This window comes from Papilio xuthus, unplaced genomic scaffold (assembly GCF_000836235.2).
Source record: "Papilio xuthus unplaced genomic scaffold, Pxut_1.1 DF825928.1, whole genome shotgun sequence".
In the NCBI taxonomy this organism is placed as follows: Eukaryota; Metazoa; Arthropoda; class Insecta; order Lepidoptera; family Papilionidae; genus Papilio; species Papilio xuthus.
The window spans coordinates 1,757,108-1,785,010 of NW_013532721.1; the positions used below are offsets into that span (position 1 = coordinate 1,757,108).

The 27,903-nt window shown below is 30.9% G+C and overlaps 2 protein-coding genes across 2 annotated transcripts in view; both read right to left on the reverse strand.

Annotated features, from left to right (window-relative positions):
• Positions 1 to 7,360, reverse strand: part of dnc (phosphodiesterase dunce) — a 204,712-nt gene extending 197,352 nt beyond the window's left edge. The window contains exons 1-2 of the mRNA XM_013322383.1: positions 7,096 to 7,360; positions 3,967 to 4,375 (exon numbers count right to left, since the gene is read on the reverse strand). The gene's annotated coding sequence lies outside the window, so the exon portion shown is untranslated. The remainder of the gene's footprint in view (positions 1 to 3,966; positions 4,376 to 7,095) is intronic.
• LOC106125038 (uncharacterized) overlaps positions 4,003 to 27,903 on the reverse strand; it is a 54,670-nt gene continuing 30,769 nt past the window's right edge. The window contains exon 4 of the mRNA XM_013322124.1: positions 4,003 to 4,159. Within this exon, the coding sequence (XP_013177578.1) occupies positions 4,003 to 4,159 (157 nt within the window). The remainder of the gene's footprint in view (positions 4,160 to 27,903) is intronic.

The following is a 27,903-nucleotide window of genomic DNA, read 5'->3' on the forward strand; positions in this document are numbered from 1 at the left end:
AAATGAAAAAAAGTTAGAAAAATAAAAATGATAGATGGATCTATAATTTGCTAGCAATATGCAACGCTTATCTGGATCATTAGATCTAGTAGTTGGGAATTGTCAAATATAATATTTTACGATTCACTATTTTTCTACAACAAAAGTATAGAACTTTATTCGCTCCATATCCTGCACCGACTGTTAATTATTACAGTACAATAAATATTATAGCGATATCAGGAGACTTAACGGTGAGTGTGTCAGTAGTTAATAGATAAGGTAATCTCTTGGCACACACTCGCATGGGTAAACAAGCATCCTGAAAGGAATTCTTTGATATATCACGTACTATAATCCTCGTTGTATGAACAATTCAATCTATCAAATATAAGCGCCTATTATTTAGTAGCATGATAAAAATTACAATAAAGGATATAAGAATAGATTAATATAATTTATATTTAAATTTAATAAAAGTTTCCACAGCATTCGTGAATAGAACGAATCTCGGGATTTGTAAAGTACTTTAAATAGTCGGCGGTACTTCAGGCGCGGCGTCAGACATCGATCGGGCGCACTCTCCGCTATCTCTAGTACACACATGGATCTAGTGCCTTTTTAAAATTAAAAATTATATTGTTTTCTGAATTTTACAAATTTTCCTTTCTAGCTATTTGTAATTTAAATAATTCAAACTTTCGTGAGACATTACAACAAACTTACATAAGAAACGGCTAATAACTCACGTATATTCGTCCGATAGCGGGACCGACTAGTTTACATGAGTGTTTAGCCGATTTTTATATAAGTTTATTTGTAATTTGTAATAAATTAATAATTGTCTTAAGTTTTTTTTTCCCGAGCTTATTATTAGCTATAGCTAGTTTATCTATTATACATTTACAGGATTGTATTCCCATTTATATATTTTTTTTGTAAAAGTGTCAGTGTTTAAAAGAAAATTTAGGATGGTAGTGTTGTGCAATTTCTGTTTGTTTTTGAGTCAACAAAGCTGATACGGAGTATAAACAAGATGGACATAAGATACTAATACTTATTTAGCTCTTCTTATAAATCTATATCTTATTATTGTTATATCAAAATAACAATTTTATCCGAAAAAACATCAAACAAACCTATTCCATTCACATTCGTAACCTTAGTAACGTATAAAATATAAAATGTATATGATTTGAATTACATAAAATATGTGATTGTTACATAATGTAATATTTTCTATTACCCACGTCGAGATAAGGTGTGAAATGCAGCGACAATAACCTTCAGGCGACTGCCGGCAATATCCGGCAGCGCTTTCCTTCTTCACTCCGCGTCGCATCGCATTGTATCGATTATCATAAATATACTTTATTTATTATAAAAAAGAACTCTTGTTTATCTTACTAATATTATAAATGCGAATGTTTAGATGGATGGATGGAGGTTTCTTTGAACTTCATTCTTTCCAGAAAAGCGGAACGCATCTAGATAAAATTTGGCGTACATACAGATCATAGTCTGGGAGACCACATGGTGATGATTTTTTTTTAATTTCGCGCGGACGGAGTCGCGAGCAATCACTTGTTTTATAATAAATTTTAAGGAATTAACTTGTGTGTCCTAGTAACTAACTTTAGGTTATGTCTACATAAAAAAGTAAATGGGAAAAATAAATAAACCCGATTAACATCTTAATTTTTATGAGCATTTTACACATGTTATTAAACTGATTATTGAATCTAAAGACATATATACCGGCAGTATTTATTCGAACTAATAAATCTATTTACAGAATTAAAGTCTTTGAAAATTTCCTTCAATAATTTACTATTTCCACCATTTAAATTATTTGTATAATAATCAAATTATTAATTCAAGTAACTCTAGCAAGAAAGTAATCTTTACTTCAGAAAGTTAAAGACAGAATATAACGGTTAAGAAATTCCTATAGTCTTTCTTCTTTATTTTTTAGGGTTCCGTACCTCGAAAGGAAAAAAACAGAACCCTTATAAGATCTCTTTGTTGTTAGTGCATTTGTCTGTCAAGACCCTTTTTTAGTATAAAATGAAATATTAACATGAATATTAAATGTTATTCAAGACATGTTACACAGAAACTTCAATTTACAAATAATTAAAGCAACACCCACGACTTCATAAAGATAACTCTGTGTATAATTTGCAAATTTTACTACAACCCTGCATTAATTATGTATTAATATTAAGTGTGCGTTAATTAACATTTTGATATGTAGCAACGCAATATTAAAATATTCTTTCATAATTTAAATTTTAGTAAAAAAAAAATAAAAAACACATTCAACCAGCATCATCGCAATGTACGAGTACAATCAAAAACTAAAAAGATTTTTAAACACTAGATATTATAAAACACTCTCTAATCCGTATAATCTGTTTCCCGTTAACTTTGAAAGCAAAATAGAGTTTCAATTTTCATGAACAGAAATATGTAGGAAAGATAGGAGTTGCTAGAACAATAAACTTTTTTATAAGCAATAATTAACAAAAAAAAATGACATAAAAATTAACGTTTTTGAATTACGCGTCATTGTAATATACTTAACCTACTGTTACCTATTTTGCAATAAGCATAATTAATTGATGCATGCTTGCATAATGATGTCACCGTGTAGAAAATATCTGTAAATTCCACACCTACAAACAAATACATCTTATATTTTATGGCGACTGCGTTTGAGTTAATCTATGCGTGTTCTGTCACATTTAAATATCGTAGCGTGACCCAATATTTATTAAATTGAATTGTATTTTTCAGGTGTTAATTAGTTAATTCGGCTATGAAATTAATTGATTTAATTGGCAAAATTAAAATTTATCTATTTCTGTTTTTAACAGTGAAATAAAGGTAAAGAAACATTCTCTAGAAAAGGCTAATTGTTGACTGATTTTGAAGTAAATAATTAAGCGACCTAATTGATTAGAAGTGAAATAAAACTAATATTTTTAAAAGTCAAATCTAATACAACATTTAAATTTAATGGATTACATAACTAACAAATTAACTAGACAAAAAATTCTTTTGTGTGCGCCTTCAAAATATTCAAAAATAATAGCCTAGCCTACGAATTAAATTCTATACAATATTATTAATTAATATGAAGCCTTTATTAATATCTAAAACAGAATAATAATGATTTCCAAATTAAACTTGCGATTAATTTTCAACGTAAAATAAGAACAAAAAAAGAATTATTTTCACATTGTAATATTAAATGTAAAATAATATGCGCAATTATTTTTTATTACTTGTTAATCTAAACTAAGCGTGACCACAAATTCGTTGTGAAAACACTTAGCATACACGTAAACAGAGGGAGGCGTGGTTTGTGGTAATGTTCGTTTAAAACTGCGTACGCCAGCATGTTCTAACATTTGTGACTCAGCACAATAAAGTGCTGTACCGATGCCGCGACCACGCTTAATGATCGTTAACGTCGTATGTACTTAGAGATAATTTAAATGCAATCCACTATTAGCATCTTAACGACTACTTGATGAATTAATTATATTACTAATGAACCATGATATCATACTCTTAATGAAATTCGACTAGATCTCATAAAATCGACTAGATCAACATTAGTTAGCTCGTATGAGATTTCGAAATCTACGTCACTAAAGATATCATTCGTTCAATCCTGCTTTTGAATATTCTGTAACTATATATGTAAGTACAGCAGTGGAATTGTATCTACGATGATAATGTCTACATTGTATTTACGTTACCCGCGCTGTGACTTGAATGCTCAATTAGTAGTCTAAGAGCAATATGCAATATTCATTATACCAGCAATACGTCCATTAAAGTTTTAAATAGAGTTTGTTATCTTTGAATACATATTATAAAGCTTACGTAATTTTAATATGATAATAGTAAATTGAATAAGGACTATGTGAACCGTACTGAACTTAGACTATGAATAAGATAACTGAAAGGACTTACCGTATTCTTCTTGAGATAGTTGCGGGCTGCCCTCTCTCAAGGCATAGTCGGCGTCGTCGACGGGCGCCGCCGCGCGCGCCCCGCACCAGGGCACGCAGCAACGGAAGACCCCGCCTCCGACCACTTTGGAGCCGTCACCGCGCTACAATCCAAAGCGCTCGCCGTCTCCTTAACACTAATTAACACGCACCACCTCTTCACAAGTACAATCACGCACATCAGCAATGTTCACACCACTCAGATATCACTTTTCCCGACGACTGTACACGAAGAAGAAATCTAAATAACTTTTGGCACTTAAAGGTATAACAAGCAGAGAGTAACAAGTATAAAGTTCTACTTCAGTCTTGGAAGTTAGCGAAGTTAAAATATTGATATGTCAGTCTGATGTAAGATCTTCAGATTGATTCTGTAATTTTATAGGGTTTTTATTCAAGTAGCCAATGGAGATAAATCAACTAGTGAATCTAAATATATAGTATTTTAATTATTGTTTTATTAACATACGGCTACGTGATACAACCGATTTGCCACAAAGCATTTCAAATGTACTATCAACTTGATTGAATTTATTAAAGGTATTTGAAACAGTTGGTTGAGCCAAGGCAAAGTGGTTGGAGCTAAGTATTTACGAGCCGAGTTAACTGGAATTACCAGTTGTATATTATGAAATATCATCATAAAGCAAAGCTTACATTTCTATCATAACTTAATTATCGTCTTCTAAGCTAAAAGAATTTTACGTTCATAGGAAATTCTTTAAACATTCCGGTCTTTTGAACAGTTTTTTCTAAAACAATATAAACTGTTTCATGAAAGAAACATGATAGATTGAGAGTGGCTGAATAAACGAAGATGCATTGAAGGCGCGTGTCATCGACTGTCGAGAACGAAACGCATCGCGAGACTTGCTAATAAAATGATTCGTGAGAAAATGTTGGCGTTTAGCCAATTAGAGCCACAGTCGTTTATCATTGATTTATTAATTTCAAAACGGCACACGCCAACAATTGACATTGCATTTGAATATAGCGTGAGATTAATGTAGGAAAAAAATGTTGATACATTTTACACAGTATTTTTCAACAAACGTAAACAATCGGTATGGATTAAATGTAAACAAAAAATACGCTAAACCTTTTCCTGGCGGATTTGAAATGAAACGACATAATCGCTAAAGAACAAACACAAAGAAAATGTAAGCCTTTGTATTTACTTGTAACATACTCTGCGGTTATTTATGCGAGATGAAGTTGAGAATTCACCAGTTGAAAAAGAAATGGATTTGCCAAAGGGTGTTTTCTGAAACCAATAAATATTTTGGGGTTTAAAAGAAAAAATATTTAGGAATTTCTTTTTTAAAATATCTGGGACCTGTGTTTTATGAATTTAAATCGTAAATTACAGTTAATTGGATTGAAAAATCAAGAAAAATGTTGTCATTTAAATTACTGGAAAAAAAATCACTTGAAACTGTTAAAAGAAATGTTGTACGATTTGTTTTCGGTGTCGCGCTAACTCAACACGAGTTATTTCGTAGCAAATGCGCGACATTTTAATATTGTGATAAATGGAATCTGCGTGAGTTTAATATAACCTCTACTATGTATAATTCGCATTCTTATTGAATTTATATCATTGAATATATCTCTACCTTCCGAAAATATTTTAAACCGGAATTAATTTTACTCTAGTACATTTCACAGATTAGTTAAAGATGTTTTGTTAAGATTTATTTTATTTTAACAAATTCTTACTATAATCATATATATGAAAATAAAAACTTTACTGAAAAAAAATTATGTGTGGTCCTAGTTACGCTAAATATATCGCTTGAGCCTTAAAAAGGTAGGCAGGGAAGAATATTATTTATTCTATATCAATGAAATATTTCAATGTTAATAATGTCACCAATACTCTTATTTCCTTTAAATATTAGATCAATAGTATTTACAAAGGCAATAAACTTCGGAAGCGTAGTATAAAAATTAAATAATCTTTAATGGAACACATCGAGAATGGCGTAATATGTGACCTCAATTGTATTAATGTAAATTTACTGAACACGCCCATACAAGGACTGGCCACTAGCAAACTGAGTCGATACAATGAACAATGTAATAAATAGAGACGACCGACCGGCAAATGGGTTCTGTATAAATTGACAGCTAGCACAAATACACCGTCATCAGAACTCAAACACAACCAATTACTTCTAGTTGAGCGGTCACTGGGTTCAATTGCTAAATCATTTTTGATGATAACTTCGCAAAATTGCCACTGACGCTATCGTCGTTGTATCCATATGAGTTTCTCCATCTAAGTACAGTGTTACATCGGATAATCAAATCAAAATCACATTAGAAAACGATATAATGGTCAATATTTAGTGTATCCGTAGCCGTATGTATGTACAGATGTAGAGACGTAAGAAGTGTGACCGTTGTTAACATCGTATTTATTTGTGTTACAGTTTTACCAACAAACCGACAATGTATCTCTTTATAATAAATGTAAGTATATAAAAGTCAGCAGCGGTTAGATATCACCAGCTAATGGCTGCATCTATTTTTAATCTACATACTACCTATAGCCTGAGATAAAATTAAACGTTGTTGTTTTATCTTATCTCAGATGTAGTAACATAATCTCTGTGTCGTTTGTGACGACTTTTTGTTATTTTTATCGACAAACATGTCTGTTGCACAAGCTTATTTTTATATAATCTTATATATTATTATTATTTTATATATCAATTATGTTTTGCTAATGTCAATACTCGTAGAGTGTAATATTGTGGGACTTCATGTTTGAGTTGAGCTGACTGTTTGCAAACATTCAACAAGTAACCAATACTCTAAAATCGATATTGGTCTTGAAGATTATGTAGACGAGATTAGATTGTTTTATTTACATTTCGCTTTATCTATCATGTTCTGTTTAGTATTTTATTAAACCGTAGTATATATTTTATATCTGATATTTGCAAACCTGCGTATTACGTGTAAGAATGGAACTGTTTAAGTGTATGTTACGTCGCAAATTATGATGATAAAATCGTGATCTATGTATTATGGATAAAAAAAATGTTACGTCAATGTATCTGTCAGATTCTACTATACAACTCACTAGAAAAGAGAACACGTTCACGAAATCACATAACTGTGATAAGCATGTATGTATATTTTCACAGAGCGGTGCTAATATGTAACAATGCTCCAGTAACACACTGTACTAGATAATGTGCGATTGAACGGAGCTAAGGGTCGGGGGCCAAGGCAGAGGCAGAGGGGCTCAGAGTAGAGTAGGCAGCAGAGTAATGCATCACACGCGCGTAGTCAAGGTGCGCGTTAGGCGCGCGGCGGAGCGGCCCTGGACGTCGCGTCTCGCGGCGGGCGGACCGCGACTGGCCGCGCTGCGCTGCAGCCTACCGCGCCGCCCGCCGCGACGCCCGCCGCGACGCCGCGAGCGAGACGCACATACACTCCGCTCTGTGCACGACCTACGATTCTAGCCCTTGAACCTTTTCTCTTAATTCCCATTTACCTTGCCCGAAGCCGGTCCCTTATGTTTTTGTGCGACCGCTAAAGGGTTTTCACCCCGCGTAGCGTTCATTCCCATGGACGTTACGTAGACGGGGATGCTGTATTTTCTTACTCGGTGGCCTGATATTAGATCACTACTGAACGTGTTTTTATCTTTTTTATCTTGAATAATTTATTATTGTTAGTTATTGTATAATCTCTATAGTAAATATTAATATTTTCGAAAAAGCGCAAAAGCAATAGTTTAGTACCATGAAAACTTTATCCCGTTGAATATCGCATTTAATAAAAATGTACATCGTCAATAACTATGTTGTGTATATGTTTCGGATCCCGGATATACAAGATTTTTTAACACTTCCGGTAACATTTCTGAGTTTTGACGTAACATAGTAAATACATAAACGTAGCATAAAGGTTAACGCTGATTCGTCTACTCCTCTCCCACCCGACAACGCCTTGCCGCTGCCTCGACATCGCCAACTGAGCGGGATAAAGATACAAAAAATAGTTTTCAGGAGAACAATTCGAATATATCTATCATGCAACAAATCTATCTTACGTTATAAGACATGCATTCAGTCATACAAAGCACATTTAAGCAAAAAAATGATAATCAAAAATATCACACGAAAATGTCTATGAAAGCCGAAACATATTCCAGGGTGCGATGCGTCGTGATTCGATGCCTTGTCAACACCTTACGGATTACGCGCCGTCCGTATTTTGCTAACAAAACATCTTTATCATGCTCAATCGGCGACGTCGATTCCGGCTAGATGCGAAGTGGACGAATGCGCGTTAACATTTAGTCTACAACTTCGTTTACACAAACACTTGCATAGCAATGCTAAGAGAAGATGTTAATTGAAAAGTAAAACTGGCGTTTTAAATTTCTGTGTGAGCATGAAAATACATAAAACAAATATAATTTACGTAACGATGAAGATTTATTACATCCAAAAATTAATTAAAAAAAACTTTATTCTATCTATCTGTATGAGATTTCCTCGACCAAAAGTATACTAAAATAAGATAAAGGATGTACAAATATTCCAAAACGCATCAGGATTTTGTTGTGATGTATATAAGTATTAATGGACAGAAAGTACCTTTGTCATATGTTCCCTTGATTAAAATACAACTTAATTAGTCATATTTTTGAGTGATGTAATTATTTCAGAGTACGGTTACATCTTAATTATGAGACTAATAAGTAACGAACTCTAAATTTAAGCCTAGCTGTGTCATCCATACTGAAATGAAAGCGAACTCCACCCGAAAGACTTACGGCATCATTTATTTTAGCACTTAAAAGATGAAATATTCATGGATATTATAGAAATACGAAAATACTAAAACCTTTTCGTAGGTAAATAAAAGTAATAACTTAGAGTTTATAAATCCATTCTCTTTGAAAAGAAAGAAAATGTATTTACAGGCCTCGATGCCCAATTTTATATTTCAGAATAAATATATTAGTAACCATAAGATAAGCTGTAAAACCTTATTACTAACTTTGTAAAGCACATTTTTTTATTTTGTTTTGGATGAAAATTCATTGTTCCGTGATGTAGAGATATTAAAAATATATATAAACATGATACAAATAATCGGTAATCGATGCAAAATAAAGTTATAAAAATACTATTTATAAATCTATCGCGAAGGTTAATCTTGAGCGGCTGTCAGTTTTATTACACAATATAGAGATTTTATATATCATGTACAACATTCATTCGCTGAATACCTTACGCCCGCTACGTGCTTTCATTTATTTTCGTCTTTTCCTTAGACTTTCTATAGTAATATAACACTTTACATATGTTAGTATATTTGTATTTATACTTACATTTGTGTATCATCAAATAAAACCTAAATATGTAATTCCTTATTGAAAAAAACCGTTATTTAAAGTTGCATTTATAATATATGCCAAAATAAAAAAAGATTGTTTTATTTCATTTCTATTATAAAATACAAAAATGTTATCACTCGTTAAGGTGTATTTATTTTTGTTTTAACGAAATGCTATTATATTATGTTTAATTTAATATTTATGAGAACTTCGTGTTAAGTTACAGATAATATACTTTAACACAAAAAGATTAATACTTATTCGATTTGGTTAAACGCAATGATAGAGTATGTTCAAAAATTAATGTCAAGGAAAGAAGTGACTATCAATATCACGAGATATCTGCAGATAGGAGTTGTTGTACCTTAAGATTTATTTGTTTTATAAAAAAATGAGTATCTATCTGCCAGTTCTAACAAAATGCAACTGTACAATAAAAAGGAAAATAACTGGAAATAATTAACATTGAAGAGCAACATTTGTGTAACAAAAAGTTTACTTTGGCAATGGTGCGTAGCGCAAGCGTCACACCTGTGCCTCCTGACACGAATAAATAATGCTTCGCTATGTTTTATGTTATGACTATGTTTATTTTCGAGCTCCGGCAAACGTTATTATTGTCTGGCTGGCATCATACGGAAATGTAATTCGTTTCATCGTCATTATCGGTCGACCGTAATGTATTGCACTCGCGATCTCGTTGCCCAGTTGTTAGACGATTGCAGTGCGTTTTTCCGGTTTCAAACTCCGACGTATTACTTAAAACATTACTACAATTTTGATCATATGTTTCTATTAAATCTCTAATATTTCCATGAAAAAACCGCCCTTTTCATTATATAAATAACAAAATCAAATTGTTATTTATTTTCTATGTGAGTGTCCTAAAACTATCTTAAAATACCTTTGATTGAAATAATTCCTCCACAATGCACACGTGAGGTTTTGTCATTTATATTGTTAGCACGTACCTGTAACAAATATAAAAAAATGTAAGAACAACACAACATTTACAATCATTTCGTCACTTGAGTAAAAGCGATTATTTGATCCTTGAGCTGCGATAATCATTAAGCACTAATGCTATGTTTGAATTTTGTTGAATCCACATTACGTTCCACTGACGAATAAATGTAAATATTTCTCCTCTGATGTTCAATGATTAGTAACGTTTGATACGCAAATAAATACAACTAATATGTAAATCTAAAGTATAATTGTTTATATATGTAAATCATTCCTTCACGTTCCGTTTCGATGTCAGCGAATTAAGCGTGAGTTTACATTATCAAAGTGAAATACAGCAGCATTATTCCAATCCTAACTTCAAACACAATGAACGAAGATTCAAGTCGCTTCCTTCGAAAGCATTGTTCGCGGATCATGATGGAGATGGCGTTTGAAGCTTTAAGGAAAACTAACCTAGCCCACTAAAGCTACGGGCGACGCTACAGTGGGAAGCAATATGAAATTCAAGTGCTATACGACTTTGTTTATAACCACTTACGTTATATCCGTTGGCATCGTTAACACTTTGGATCAAGAACACAGACTATATAGACAAAAGAATATACAATTCGTTTGATAAAAAATATTGAGTATTTATGTCGAAAATAAATTCGCTACAAAATATTACATATCAAAATAAAATAATTCGTGCTCTGCGTTTCTTTTGGAATAGTAGAAACATACATGTTTTTGTTTTACAATATTTTATGAATTGGGGAAATGGTAGTGAAACAAATAAATCGCGCTCGTTCTTACCGGTGTGCAGGAAACGGTGCCGGGTGTGTAGCGCTACAATTACTAATGCTTTGTTAGCCCCACATATACAAAATATTGCTTCTTTGTTACAGAATTTTATTACATGACAGCATCTGTATCAAAATTTGAAAGTTTATTTCGTTGTTTTCCAATCATTTAAGTAAGTGCTTCTACTACTTAATTTTATTTAAATGAGCCAATAAGCAAACTGGCCTGATGTGATGAAATCGCTATTGCCTTTTGACATTTGCGAAAACCAAAAGATACGATAGCAACGTATACGTGGTAAAGTAATTCTTTCAGAATTAAATAAAATGTGTACATAAATGATAACGCAATAAAAACTTTAAAACCGTTGTAACTGAAACAGTTCTCTCTCGATAATTTTTACCATTTTTTTTAAATTTAATAGCAGAATTAATAGTGGTGTAATATCAACGATACAATACCCTAGGGAATCCTAGTTATGTGTATAATAGGAGGAGTAAATTGTCCGGCGATGTATTCTGCACCATTCATTGCTTCCATTGTGCGAGCTACAATTTCGAACTCGTGTTGGCTTTTGTTAAGGTGCGTTGACATACTTATTCAATAGATAGTAAAAAAATAATACAATATGTCTGTAACGAGTGTACTATTCTAATAAAAAATAGCAACTTTTTGGTTACAATTCTCAGTTTACATTCTTTAACTAACACAGTAACTAAAATTACACTTTTAACAAACATATTTTACACCTACATATGTTTATACTATACTATCGCACGCAACTCCGACCGCGCGGAATTAAGAAAAATCATAATTAGTAAACTATCTTTTGTCCAGACTATGTCCTATATGTATGCAAAATTTCACCATGATCTGGTCAGCCGTTCTAGAGATACCTTCAGACAAACAAAAATCCATCCATCCATCCAATCATTCGCCATTACAATATTAGTAATATGTATGTACACATAGCTATAAAATTTAGTAACATTAATTTTCTCTTTTTGTGTTGTAAAACATTTCAAACTTTCCAAAAAAAAAAACTCATAAAGCGATGAAAGGATCGACATTTTGTGTTTGCAATATAAAAGCGACAAGGGATACATGTCGATCAGCAAAGCCTCGTCAAAGGGATTTGCGGGTTGCACTTTTAATCGAGATTGATGTCATTTTACACGAACAACGTGTGTTAATATATTAAGGGCGGTTTATACACTTTTTATCATTAACACATAAAATATTACTCAAATTGAAATTAGTTACCATTAATTGACAAAAAATTGTAATTTTTGACTGCATTACCACTATTAGCTCCTTGACATAATTCTACACATCTTTAGTTTTAACATATACATGCATGAAATACTATGAGTATTTCCATGAGAAATCGTTATAGCACCAAAAAATTTATGCTTTTTTGCGTGGAATGATTTTGTTTTTGTGGATGTTTTTTTCATTTAATTAACTTTAATAACTTAACTTAATTAATTCCCTCCAATTATTCGAATTTTTCTCACCTTTTAAACCCTCACTAGACCTCCACGAACATTTCAAGACCAAAATAAGATAAATCTGTTCAGCCGTTCTCGAGGTTAAGCGAGACTAACGAACAGCAATTGATTTTTATATACATAGACGAATACAGACTGAAAACTTAGTGGAAAGTGCGTTAGCATAGAATTATATTATCCATTTTTATTGGATTGTGATAGAGATTACTTCATTTTTTTTCGATTTAATAAAAACTTATTTTCAATAACGAAAACACATTATAACTTTTCGTATTCGGTTTGGAATGGTAATGTGTGTAGGGCGAGCCTTCAGCTTTCGTTTTTGTTGGAGCTTAAAACGTAGTTACACGGTGTTGTAAACATGTCTCGTTTTGTTTACAGTAGAGCAGCTTTGTAACAATTTGTTTACGCCACTTTATCATCTATTTAAATTCAGTGCTCCACTGAACATCTATTTGTATTTTAATTTTTTTCTTGTTAACTTTATTTTATAATTAAATTTGCATACAAATATTGAGAAAAATAATGATTACTATTACTAAAACAAAAATGTTTTTGTAACGAGTTCTGTTTTTGGAGCCTATATTTTAAAATCAATGTGTACACGAACCCATATTTTGCTTGTCTAAAGAAAATTAGAACGTGCAAATACATAACCGTGGGTTTTTGAGACCAAAATCTTTGTAAAAAAAAACATATCTTTGACAAAACAGATTAACAATTAACTTTAAATGATGATTTTGGTCTCAGAAATCCACGGTAAATCACTTAAACCTCAAATCCTGTACTAGTGATCAATAAGGCGTGAAAAAGAATCATAAATGAAATTCTGTAATACTCAATATAATAGAAAACATTCAAAGTAAAACCTTTTTATTTTAAAAAGATCGAAACCAAATCTACTTGGATTAACTAGTGGATGTTCTAGTTTCGAGTTTCTATCAATTCGGTCTAGCGGTGGATGCGCCCGTAATCTGGATCAAATATATGTAATATTTATATATAATAGATACTATAGGTTCCCAGTGCTTTGATGTAATTTCCAAACTGACAGTTCTGTCGGTTGGATAAAGCCTTTACAACAACAGTGACAATGATGGTGTGTAATATATGTTATTGTGTTTAAATTAAATATGCCCAAAGTGTTATTTTTTAAATAATTTTAAGAAAATAAAATGATTAATTAAATTTTCTCCTAGTTGTAAATAAGCTATTAAAAGGTTTTGCTTCGTTGGATTATATTCTATTAAAATTGATTTTATTTAAATTAAAAAAAAACGATTTAAAAATATAGAAAATATTGTTCAATACTAGAATATAATACTTACTAAGACTAAAGAATAGTAAGAAAAGAGAAATTGAAAACAAATACACTGAATGCAAAAGTTGAAATAAAAATAAATTTCCATTAACTCGTGTTGGCCGCGGAAAATTGTCTCGACACAGACACAATGCAATTACTGTCCTTGCGCCCGCCGCAGCCGCAGCGCCACGCGACGTTTTCTTTTCACAAAGTGAATAACGACGTAGGTGGCTACTATAATATTTGCTGTGAGAAAGCACATATTAGCTTTTATATTTGAAACATAATAATCAAAAAGAATATAGTAACTTTCACGCCACAACAAAATAAACATGAATTTTCAATCAACGAGTCACAAAGTTATATTATGATTAGAACTCTATATTTTCCTTGATGGGTAATAGACCTTTAAAAAGAACTTTCTTTACCTATCTTTTGGAAAATTCAAACATTTTGTCAAATAAAGGGTTATAAGTAAAATATAACGTAGCTAAATAAATTAGGTTTATAAATATCAGATGACGAACTTAACGAAATAAAACTGTTCATTTATAAGCTGTCGTTATTTATTTACTAATACTCCCGTACGCTATCAGTAAATACCTTACGTAGCAGAATACCCTTAGGATTACCGCCGTCACTTGGCTAGAATAAACGATCAGAATCAATCTCTTGGAAGCTACACATTAATCTAGATTAATCTAAAGTATTGCTTCTGCATAGATAGACTATCATTTCAATATAAATCAATCTAATTACCTTGTCTGTAGGCTTACTAGTGCTAAGTAAATGTAAAACGATCGATTTAAAAAATCTTTATTAGTAGTCTATGTGTTCTTCCGGACTATGTTCTACATATGTGCCGAATTTCAGCGAGATCCATGCAGCCGTTCTGGATATACCTTCTAACAAACATCTATCCATGCATCCATCCAAACATTCGCATTTATAGTATTAGCAAGATAAAAGGTTATTACGCCGTTTTTGTGAAGGTTCATATAAATAGTCCGAACGATAATTTCACAGGTCAGCAAATTCAACTAAATATTTATAGGATTTCTCTTTTTAGCACATCAAAGCCGAAGCAGATAAAGTAATACGCACATAAATTGACCCTTATTCATTTATTATTGCTCTCTGAGCGAGTACAGCTTTTGTTTTATTCATCCTTATTTTATTTATAACTACCTAGCTTTAGATTTTTCTAAATGATTTTCTAACACATAACCTGTATGATAGTCAAAACTGTATTTGGATCTGTTTCATAAAATAGCAGACTATTTAAAACAAACAGAGGACATTAAAAGCGATCATGTCATTTATGAGATTTAAACACATTAGTATAAAGATAAGTTTCGAGTATAAAATCTCGTAAGACCTATCTGTACGTTCAAGTTATAGCGCAGAAATTTTTATGAGATATTTTGTTGAAATCTTCATCTAATTTTTAAAAAAGTAGTATTAGAATATGAGATAAAAGACAATTCAATTTGTTATTGAGCGTAACGAACCCGAAAGCTCCAAGCTTCGCTATATTCTGACGTTTATTAACAATACTATTCTCTTCTATTACTTTGACTGAGTAGACAAAATAAAAATAAATAGACTACGTCAAAGATTTCGCAAAATTTATATCATAGAAACCAATGACAAACTAAAAATCTCTGCTAAAAATTTAACTATAAAAAATCTACTAAACTTCTAGTCAATTTAAAAATTAATAACAAAAAATAATATTAATATGTGTATTATCTATATTATTAACCATAATAACTCTTAGAAGGATGCTTTTTCCAAGAGAACATAAAAGTCAGTACCTTCCCATCCAGTAACCTTGACCTACAATTTGCTTGACCTTTCATATTTTATAAACATTTATTTATACTAAATTTTGTTGGAGTTTATAATATGCTGAGATGTGCACTTGCTGGTTAAAGTTTTATAAAAGTGTACATCTATCATACGTCGAATATTTTATTGTCTTTGATGAATAAATTTTCCCAAGTAAACTTGTGTTATTCATTACATTTTGCAGTGCTTTTTTTGTAGAATATATTTAAAAATTGCCGAAATTTGTGTTCAAAATGACAATTTTTTTTAGAAAAAAATGTACCTTATCTTTTATGCTAAAATTATTAACAAAATAAGTCATAAATTTTTTTCAAATTTTCAGGAGTTTTGAAACATGAATTCATAGTCAATGTGAAAAGAAGTCAGAAAGTCATTAAAATTAACTGTACTGTGTCTGTAAAATGTTCCGCTCGAGGACTTTTAAAGTAGCCTGATCGATATCCACACCATGCATAATAAAAATGTTCGATCCATTCGCCAGCGCTGCCTAGTCTCACAACTATCAATTTTAAATGACTCTACAATCGAATTTTGCTAATAATTTCCCATGTTTTCTATAATATTAAAACAGATATGTGTACAGCATAATCGCCATGTTTTCAATTTTAAATAGTTTTAACTTCGTCTCCTCTCTTAAAAGCGTGGTTAAATTCCTTTGTTAATATCATTCTGTGTTGAGAAAGAAAACAATTAAAGTAAGTTTCTAAGCCATCAATCGTACCAGTCAAAGTTTTCTTCTCGTCCGTTTGTAGTTATCTTAAAAACAATAAAGTATATAAAGTTGAGATTTGTTACGTCAGAGAATTTCAGAAACTTAACGCTTTAAGAGTATAAATTACTTCCACTGAGTTAGTCATCTCGAAAACAAAAACAATGTTGTAAAAGGATTATTACTCTTTTATTAAATTTGTTTGTAATTTCGTTTTGGATTTAATAAAATGTTAAGTTATTTCCAAATGTTAACTTCTATAACTACAGGTAAAGCACATTCTCCTGATAGTCTCCAATCCAGGATTTTCATCACCATTTGGAGTAGACAGATGTGACTGGTCCATGGTCACATCTGCACTTTGAGAACTACGTCTTCTACTTTGTTTCTCTCATGAAGCAGAAGTGGCAATGAGCCGGAAAATCGCCCGCTGTGTCAATCTTAACATATGGGCCAGCCAACCATTAGTGTCCAGGTCTGCGCGCTGTAGTTAAATTACTCTGTGGTATTAATTCAGACCTTTATGACGCGACGAACGAATTATACATAGTTTTTTACCTTCTTTTAGCTTAAGCACTTGAACATTTTAATTACTACATGGTTTTAGTGTTTAAAGCGAGTCCAGAAATAGTTGTAGAAACGAGTCTTTGTTTCTATAAGATTAAAAAGATTTTGATTACTTAAAAAAAAACATATTTTAAAAAGAATTATCTATTGTAGTGGGCGTCGTGACCGCATTGGAATTTTAATATCGCGCTCATAAAATATAATTTTAGAGCCAACAGGGTACGGTCAAATATTTTAATAGCGGTAAAATGTGTCTTTTAATATTAGCATAATATTTTAAGATAAAATGACACCCCCACTCATAAACAGTTAGGATATACTTAAAGGTTAAATGAAAAATTTCAACTTACAAGGAAAAAGATTTATAACGAACAGGTATTAAAATCAAGTAATGGGAATTAGGTATGGCGATTCCAAATCGACATTATTACTTGTTTTATGCACCCACATTTCTCGATTAGATTATTATACACAATATATATTACTCATAAGTTCATTACGAATTTAACAAAAAGATGTCAAGGACATAAAAAAAGTTGTATAAATGAATAAAGCACTTAACATTTCTAAAAAAAAAAGTAATAGGTTGCTCGTAAAATAAAATAAAAATCCATCATGGAACTAGATATTTTCACGTTACACTCAATTTGACACGTAGCATTTTTAAATTGAAAACTCCGCAGTTCGCGAGCACGTTATTGTTATAATGGACGACATCGTCCCGGCGACAGGCGCGCGGCTGCCTGACTATTGATTGAATAATAACGACCTGCAAATACTTACATTATATTCAATTTGTATGTCAATTTATACACATTCTATTACAAATGCGTAAAATTTAGTTTATATTATACACAAGCATTTCGATTAACCGTGTTCTGACTACCTCTTTTCTGTATCAAAGCTTATGTTCTTATCCTTGTTCCTATATAACCTGTAGCGAGGCATCCGTGTTTCTTACGATGGACATTATTTTATGTCTTTTCTGTGGTCATCATATGATGTCGTTGATTAGTGTTCAAATCAAGAAGAAAATCGAAAGAATTTGGACAAGATCCGGAACGTATGAAGGATGATAATTGCTTTCTAACTGAAGTCAATTGCTGCTACTAAGGCTCTATTTCTCAGGAGTTGCATCTAAAAGCGATTAACTTTTTGGGTAAGAATTTAACGGACTTAGGCTAGGTATTTAAAGAAGAGTAAGCAGATTATGAAAATGATTGTTTATGTAATTGTTATGTAAGGGAGTTCAAGGGTCAAGGATAAAGCTTAAATAAATGACGCTAAGAACAAATTATACATCTAATAACTTTGTAGTGTGATACCAATGAGTTTGTAATGTAAAACTGAAAGTCTAACGAACAGTTAAACTAAGTTTTTCTGAACAATTGGACATTATTAAGGTTAATTCAAAGGCTCAGTGTATTGAAATGGAAAATTCATATTGTAACCCGAATAAAAAAAACAAAAGGGGACCTGAAGTCCATCGAGTGAATGCACATTATTCAATCCAGTTGGTCTGCTGCCGTTACACAATCAATTCATTCTTGTTTGTTATAGAAAGCGCTTCCATTAACTGATGAAAATATTCTTCCATGCATTTTTATTTACATTTATCGAACCGAATAATTTTACTTGCATATCGGACTATGAAAATAAACTTAATATTTAAAATAGTTTGATGGAAATGTTTTTATTTGCCTTTGCATTTTGAAGTGATATACTTATTTTTATGGTAATAAATGCAATAAATATCTGTGAAGAAATTCAAAGATATGTGTGAAGTGAACCACCTCACTCTAGGCCAGAGTGTTTGGCTATGGCCTAGTCAACAATAAATTAGGTATGCTCCAAGCTCCTTGTTGGGGACATAACATAAGCTTACGACAAAAGGTTAAATTTGTATCAATAGTGAATATAGCTGTTTAAAAAATGACCAGATATAAATTTATCTTGACGTTCACCAACAACATAAAAGAACATCTACTTAAGTCAACTCTATATGTAGCATGTATATACAAGAAATTTATAAAACATATCTATTTTAGTTTATATGAAGATGTTTAAAAGAAGAACAATTTGAAAACAAAGTTGATAATTTAATTTTACCTAAACCAACACGATAGAGGACGCATCGTGTATTCCTTACACTAAATTTGCCAAGGGTGTTCTTTCATGGACGTAAAACCTAATTGAGGAAACTTTTATAAGGCTTTCCTCCCTTAATTATGTAGCTAATGGAAAGAGTTTAGGAAAATACTGGGAAATAAAATCGAATCACGATATTTTTATCAGACATGTTACAAGAAAAATCAGTTATATTTTAAGTTATAAACGTAATAACGTAAATAAAATCATATTCCTCGAGCTTGTAAATAAATGTATGACATTTTACTGATTTGATCCGAAGAGAGTAACGAAGGGATTTAGTTCTTAGAGAATAATCCCGTCTAGCAACGGTTATTACAATATATAATAAGACTTTGTTTACTTAACGTATTTTGTCTAAGAAAAAAATTACTTGTCAAAATTAATTTCAAATAGTCTAACGAAGTAAAAAAATGCATTAATAAATCTATTTCAATGCTACTGTAATCTCAATTTAACAGATTCACCGCAAATCCTTTGCTGAAATTTGGAAACTGACAGGATCTCTTGTCTTATAGATTAACCGCAAGATATTAGTATTATATTAAGTCCCCATTATTTGTCACAAACAATTCGTTAATGTTTCTTTCCTAACTCTTTGTTAACATAAAGAGTTCTCACATAAACTTGATAATTGTTTTAGTAAAAATTAAAGAAAACTGAAGAAAATTTTCGAATGAAAAGTTTTAAATGAAAAAGGAAAGGTTCCATTAAGCACCGTTGGCCGCAGAAAATTGTCCCGACTTAGCACAATGCAATTTTTGTCGTCGTACATCGCTGTCTTTGTACAAACTTAATTAGAAACAAAGATATCTTCGTAAAATGTATTGTTAATATCAACAAAGTTTTCATTCAGGGTAAAAACATTTTCAAATAACCGTCTAAATAAAGTAATAAGAATTTAATTTCTAATTTAATAACAAAACCTTATTACGATTGCATAGTAAAATAACTTTAAGAAACTATTCACATTGTTCAGTGGCTAGACGAAGTAACAATATAATAATTTTTAGATCGAAATTTGTAGATTGTACCAACAATTTAGTTTGGCATGTTATGACTTGGTACATTAAAAAATCAGATATAAGTTTGTATTCTGAGATATATTTTAGCGCTGTTCGATTGATAGACATCTCTGTAAAAAAAGATCGTAATTTGTGTAAATTTTAGAAACTACCGTAGCTTTAATTTAGTAATTACTAGCTGTCGCTCGCGACTCCGTCCGCGTGGATATATAAAAAAAACTTAATTAGTGTAGCCTATGTATTCTTTCAGACTATGTTCTATACGTATGCCTAATTTAATTGAGATCCATTCAGCCGTTGTAGAGATATCTTCAAACACCCATCCATCCATCCATCCATCCATCTATATGACATCCATCTAAACATTCGCATTTATAATATTAGTAAGTTAAATAAAAAGCAGCTCTTCAATGCATAAATTCGAAAAAAAAATGAATAAATAGAATCCTATGTCCGTCTCCTGGCTCTAAGCTACCTCCTCATCAATTTTCAGCCTTATCGGTAAAGCCGTTTTTGAGTTATAAATAGTGTAACCAACACGACTTTCTTTTATTTTATAAAATAATATAAAACAATACATCTTACGTAGAAGTACCATAATGATTTTAAAACGTCAACGATCTTAATGCAAAACAATTTGGCAGGATTTATAATGTAAACAGAGCTCATTAATCTTGATTATTTATAGCAGCTGTATTGATTTTGTAGACTCCCAGATGTATTCAATTTATAACTTTATAGGAGTATCTTCTTCGATCCATCCATAGTCCAAATTTGGAGCGAAGTTTTAAATTTACCTTTTTACCCATCGTCCTTATTTGACTTTTCATATTCCTATAAAACAATATATACAGCGTGTCTCTTCGTACTCAAAGTAATTAATTTTTTGTGCTTTAGTACGAATGTTATGGTCCCATTTTTAACTGCAATTAATAGTTATGTTACTTAGGTAGCTAGTACAAAAAAAAATTGCAGGAATATGTTCATATTCATATCATTATGACACATTGCCTTATTATATGACGTAACATCAAATTATAACAAAATTTTACAAAGTTAATGTAACTTTTAAAAAAAGACTTGCCTTTTTTTTAGTATTTCTCCCCATGTAGTTATCGACCTGGCTACACAGTACCGGTTTATCGTTGAATTTTGGGACACATTGTATATAATAAAAAAAGTAAATTTCAATTCGTTTAGATTTGTAACATTTAAATCGCATTAAAACTTCTGTTTGCTGTAGCAGTCTTCGTTCTATTTAAATCAAACGCAATTAACGGCTCAAGCCGACGCTAAATCTTATTTGTTAAACACTTTGAAATCAAATGGGTAAATCGGTAGCAGAGTTTGCGTTAAACAAGGATTTAAAGCGTACACATAGCCACAGCTATTAATTACTTATTAAGCTATTTGTTGTTGGTTTCATTACACTTTAAATAATAGATAAATTTAACACATTAATTTATAACTATGTTTAGAGTCTGTTTCTATTCTGTAAATGACACTTTATTCTATAATACTATTTTATAAACACAGTAATTAAAGATATTATGGTAAGTGAAGCACCGTATTTTATAGCGCGAAAAAATGCCTTAGACTGAAAGTAAAATGGAAAAGTTTAATAAATGAAGTTTAAAAAACCAATTTCAGTTTAAATGTAAAGCCTAGTAATGAGCTTTAAAACTGTGCTAGAAAGTTTTTGTAAATATTTCCAGGTTCATTTCAATCTCGTAATTTGAATTTTTCTCTTAAAAAATTAACAAGACCAATGAGAATATAATGACTATCTAATTATTAGTATCTTTATACTAATACATTTCTTTGATCAAAATTTTCCGGACGCATATTGAAATTTAAATATCACTGATCAATATATTATAAACGCTCCGAAGATAACAGAGATGGTTTTAACAGAACCCCAAATCATTGGAGGGCATAATTTTAAATCGTGTATTTGCGGCACTTCTTTATTAATTGAATCCAGTCAAAAACACCGGACGATCGCTTTTTTATGAAAAGATAATGAATGTAATCTAAAACATTTCGTTTAAAAATCTTTCAAACCAGAAATATTTTACATTAAGTTAGTTACATCCTTGGCAATTTATTTCTGGAAGAATTATATCACTAAAATAATCTTCCACCAGCAAAATACTACGTGAAACTTTGCAACATTACTTTTAACTTAGAAATAGTTTTCCCAAAGAGTTAGAAGTGGGAGCCGATTTATTATTTTACGCTTTTGTATTTTAATTTAACAATCAATTAGAAACTTAATAATAGTAGACGTCTATGTTGTTTCGGCGAATTCAGGTAACGTCTGCCCGCTCGCTTGTCTCCTTATATAAATCCTGATATATGTACTAGGGTACTGCTTAAAGCTCGTGAAGCTAAATATTCCAAGAAGCTTAGAAGAAAAATGAGTTTATCGAAGGAATCATAAAATCAATAAATAATGCTAAAATAGCAGCTTCGTCGAATTTTCTGGAAAAGTAAAATTTCCAACATTTTTAAGTTACTAAGTCCTACATTAAATTTTTCATTTCATTTGACAAGGTTAAAGATATAAAATGCGCGCTCTTCGCAATTTCCAACATAAAGGCTTTTAAAGCAAACTTGGCCTAGATCCCTCATACAAGTTTAATGTGTTGCCGCTTCGAATCTGAAAAAGAACTAACAGCGAACTAATGTGCGTGTTTTCTGTATTATAATTCATTTTAAGTAATAAAACAAGTTAATAGCTATTTTATTCAACTAATTAATTGACTTAAAAGTGCTTTTAAGACTAAATATCAGCAAAATATTAAGTATAAGTTACCGTCAAATATTAACTTAACGCCACATTTTATCTTTGAACGAGTAATTAAAGCATGTATGCTTAACCTATCTTCTTGACTGTTTAAATTTTATTATTCTTCGCTGTAACATAAACTCTTACTTAGCTGATGAAAGCATTAACATTTGTTTTATTTAATTTTTATAAAACTTTTATTTGCAGTTTTTAAATAAGATGCAAATGCTTTGTTCTCATTATTTACACGGGTTGTTTTAATGTTATTCTATGTAGCATACATTTTACGTGCATAAAAAGAAAATGACTACTATGATGACGAAAAATAGATCGCTTTTGAGGATGCAGATCTGATGCACTAACACCACATGAGTGGAATAAATACAGGGAGATGATGACCTTGTAGTATTGATTCAACATTAATTATTATATTATTTAGATGCTAAAAAGTATATTTTCCGTCTATTGAATTTAAAAAGTCAATCAACCACGTTACGAAATTTGCTGGATTTCTGTGTAGCCTTCGTTATTGATCGAAGCCTTCGGCTATCAAATATTTAGATACACAGTTATTATTGTCAATTAATTTGCCTAATTTTGTAAGCAAACATTTGTACGACAAACAATAAAGAATCGATCGCGCGAACTGCTCGAGGATAAGGTAAATTGAAATGAATTATTTTAAATGCTTTAACTCCATTTAACTTCATTTATAAACAATTTCGTTTCAAAATTATAAGTACCCAATATAAATAGGTAATACATAAGTACGCAATGTAAATAGGTAATATAAAACCATACCTTATTAGCAAAAGAGTTAAATTAAAAAGTGTTATCTATAAAGAATTTATATGATTTTTTTATTAATTGAGCTTTAACGGCGATATGTATAAAAGTGGTTAATCATTTATTTTGCGTGTTAGATGTGTACTTGTATTTGTGTACTTTTATACATATCGCCGTTAAAGCTCAATTAATAAAAAAATCATATAAATTCTTTATAGATAACACTTTTAATTTAACTCTTTTGCTAAAAAGGTATGGTTTATTTCTCGACCCTTTTAATATACGACTAAGTAAAAACTATCAAACTAACAAAATTTACGTCGTAGAAATGTAATGAAATTAATTAAATGATAAACTAACACAAAGTTGTTTTAATTACAGAGTTGTAGCTAAGTAGGAGAACTATTATAACTCGTACATGTCAACCTTCATCGGGTCTGGAATAAATTTAACCCAAGCCACGACCTTTTGCCCAACTAATATCTACACCTAAAACTTAAAAATTAAAAATACTAAATGTAATTAAATTGACAATAAAAAATACGAAGGCGTTGACAAAATAATTTATTAAAAAATAATACAATCAGCAACATTTATTTTCTTACATTATTTTTTTCATTCGACTTCAAACGCGTGCTCCTGACTCGACGGAAAGCTTTGAGATTTTAATCTCGCAACGTTCAGCTCGTTGTCAGACTTTAGATAAATGAAAATTAACCTCTTCTTTGTAGTAATCTTTAATGAAACATTGTTTTATACGACTTATCGATTTAAGCATCTAGTAAAAGGATTTGTATATAATTTATAAAAAAAAATATATTTACGTAGCTCCAAGGTCGTATCAGTCATCACACCACTCTTCTCATTAATCTATGGCATTAGTTAGACTCAAAATAAAATCATGAAGAGCATAAAAATTCTTTTGTCACAGATTTTTATCTTATTTTAGGGGTCGAAAACTTAGACGCAAACAACTTAATTATAACAAAACTAAATTATTTGGCATGGGTATTTTGGATTAAACTCGAAATATTTAATACATAAAGTTTCATGAAAAGTTTTAATACGTTGTAACGAAATCCGAATCAGTCCAGGCTTTCAAATTAATATAAAATCTGGATTAAATTCCGAACGGCGCGAAGTAATGAGTTCGCCCAAATATATAATAGATATAAAAGTGCCGTCAGGAAAAATGCGACATCTTTTTTATCTTGTATTAAAAAATAATACATGACGTGATGTTAGATGTAAGAAGATCATTGCCGAACATACTATTAAAGCAATGTTGGTGTTTTTAAAAAAATATTGACAAATATCACGTGTAGTGATATTACGTTATGGTCTCCCTTTTTATTTTAAAGGTCTATTATTTTCATGTGTTGATATGATCACGATGCTTACATTTCCGTGCTATTTTCATAATTCTATAATATATCAAATACATAATATAATTATTTTTTTTTTGTTATTCCCATTTTAAGATTCAAAATCCTTTTAACTTGTAGACTGAACAAAACTCCAAACCCTTAATTAAACTGTCGAAGTTTTTACAAAAGTCCGATATTATTAAATTGCGTCAAATAATTGTATCCTTCAAATACATTAATTAATTTTATTTTATCCCGTTTGAGAATGTGCTCAGCATTAATAAACGTGCGATCGATTGAAGGGAATTTTTATTACTTTACGATTGACATTTTAATTATAAAGATACTCGGCGCAAAAGATTTTGTATAAACCTATTTTTTTCAACACGTTAATTCAAGCAAGCAAGTCCCTAGACTGTTGGATAGTGACGCAATCAAAGCCCTCTTGTCTTTCTTTCATAATATCACATTTACGCTTAAAGAAGTTTAGACAAAAATTTCGAGTTTTAGTATCTCTCAGAAAAATAAAAAGTAATTTCGAACTTCGTTCGATGCATTTTATTCCTTACAAATTAAATATTGGGCTTCTTTTATTATGAAAGCTATCAATCATTTTAGCGGAATCACTTCTTTGTATTTTTATCAAATACGTTCTAATATTTGGCACAGACGGCAAGTATCGATCCACAGAGGCGGCTGCGGATTGTAACATCTGTCCCTGAACGGGTAACATAAACATATATAGGAGGAACGCTCCGTTTCCCCAATTTATGTTAGTGGGCTAAGATCTCCTTCCAATGTCATCGTAATACCATTAAAGTGACAGCGATCGAGTGTTTACGCTTTTACTTTAAATTCTTATCTAACAATAAGTACGTATGTACGAAAAAGCAATGCATTGTTTTCTTACATTGATTTATAGATAGAAGAAATGTTGATATGATAAAAAAATTTCAACGGATATTTTTTCGTTTGTAATGAAAAAAGCATCTTTTTTATAAAGATAAAGTATAGGTAATTTGGCCTAATTTTCCGTCGCGCAATGATAACGAAGTAGCGCGTAGGCGGAGACACTTAGTAAGCTGCTTATTAATAAACAACAATTAATTAACATAATATCTATGTGTAAATTTTATATTTGGTACAAAATTATACAAACCCAAATGATACTGACTGATTGAATTTCTACTGTATTAAAATATTTATAAGATTTTAAGAATGCATAGACAGTCGCTTCGCCATCTGTACTTCTTTATTAAAATGTATATAGTACATCCATTTAAAAACCATAAAATCTGTTTGCTTTTTTATTCTAAATATGGTACAAATTCATGCTGTCATCATTATCACCTTGGCTCCTTACTTAAGTTAACCTGTATCCAATGGCGTGTAGCAACTTAAATGGATTGGAATTGCATTTTATATTCATTTAATTAGTCTCTGGAACGTCCAGTTCTACCTTTTAGTAAACACAAGCACGCGAGTAACGATTCCGTATAAAAATAGATGAACAACCATAATTCTATTGTGTCAATATAACGGTGAAGTTGATTGCAACTAAGGTAGAAGGTGGGAATGGCTTTAGAAGGTAGGAGGTGGACGTTGTACGTAAGGTAGACGTCGCTGCGCGGCGCCGGCCGTATCGACCGCCGCCTGTTGAATGCCAACTACCCCCTTTACCACCCCGAAACCTTACCCCACCCTTTTACTTTTCATGAGCTTAAAATAGGAACGTGCAATGTCGATATTCGAAACATTAACTTGCCAAGGGCCATGTTCACTTCTTTGCTTATTTTTTATTCATCTGACGTAACATGTTAAATAATATAATTTAATTATATTATTAATAATATAATTTGACGAACTTTGTGTATTTATAAGTATTGAAAAGAAAATAAGTTATCGTTTTAAATTTGTTTTAACCAACTTATTTATTTACAAGACCAACAATTTTCAATTGATGTATTAGAATTTTGAATTGGCAACAAAAATTGTTTCATTAACTTTTATTACATGCACAAGTTATATTGTATATATCTAAATAATACGTTGCCTTATTTGACCTTAAAAATTAACCCTTATGTTCATTTTGTATAGTATACTATAGTATACTTACAACTTTATAAAAATATACGATCACTATAAAATAATTTTTAACTTAGTTTTATTAAACACATGACATTTCTAGACGTTTTTTTTTTTTTTGCTTTACTTCAAAAAATAAATCTTGCCACAATAAGGGGTAACAACGACTAACTTTGTTATCCGACAGCAAGACAAACATAAGAACAAAGACGTTTCATTAATTGGTTGCTGTTGTCGTGAATCAAGCCTTTAGAATCCAACAAAATTATTGCTTTGCCTTAATAAGATCAAAGCTCACAAAACACAAAGACACAATATACAAAACAATAACAAATAAATAAAGCAATTTAAATTATTATTTTATTGCCTTAGATATCTTATTTATTGCCATCGGGTTTGAATTATCGATTGAATAGATTAAATCCAAAATCAAGGAATAGAATAACAAAACCGTGTAAATGGTCCATAAAGGTCAATAAAGTTATTTTCAAAATTGTTCATTTTGTGCTAGAGTAATTTCCTAAAAGTATTTATTAAAGAGCCGTGCAATGTTGAAAGAGAAAACAAACAAGTAACTATAGAAAGAAGATTAATGAACAGATGGAGAGAACCAGCCGATGCTAGCAAAAGCTGATAATC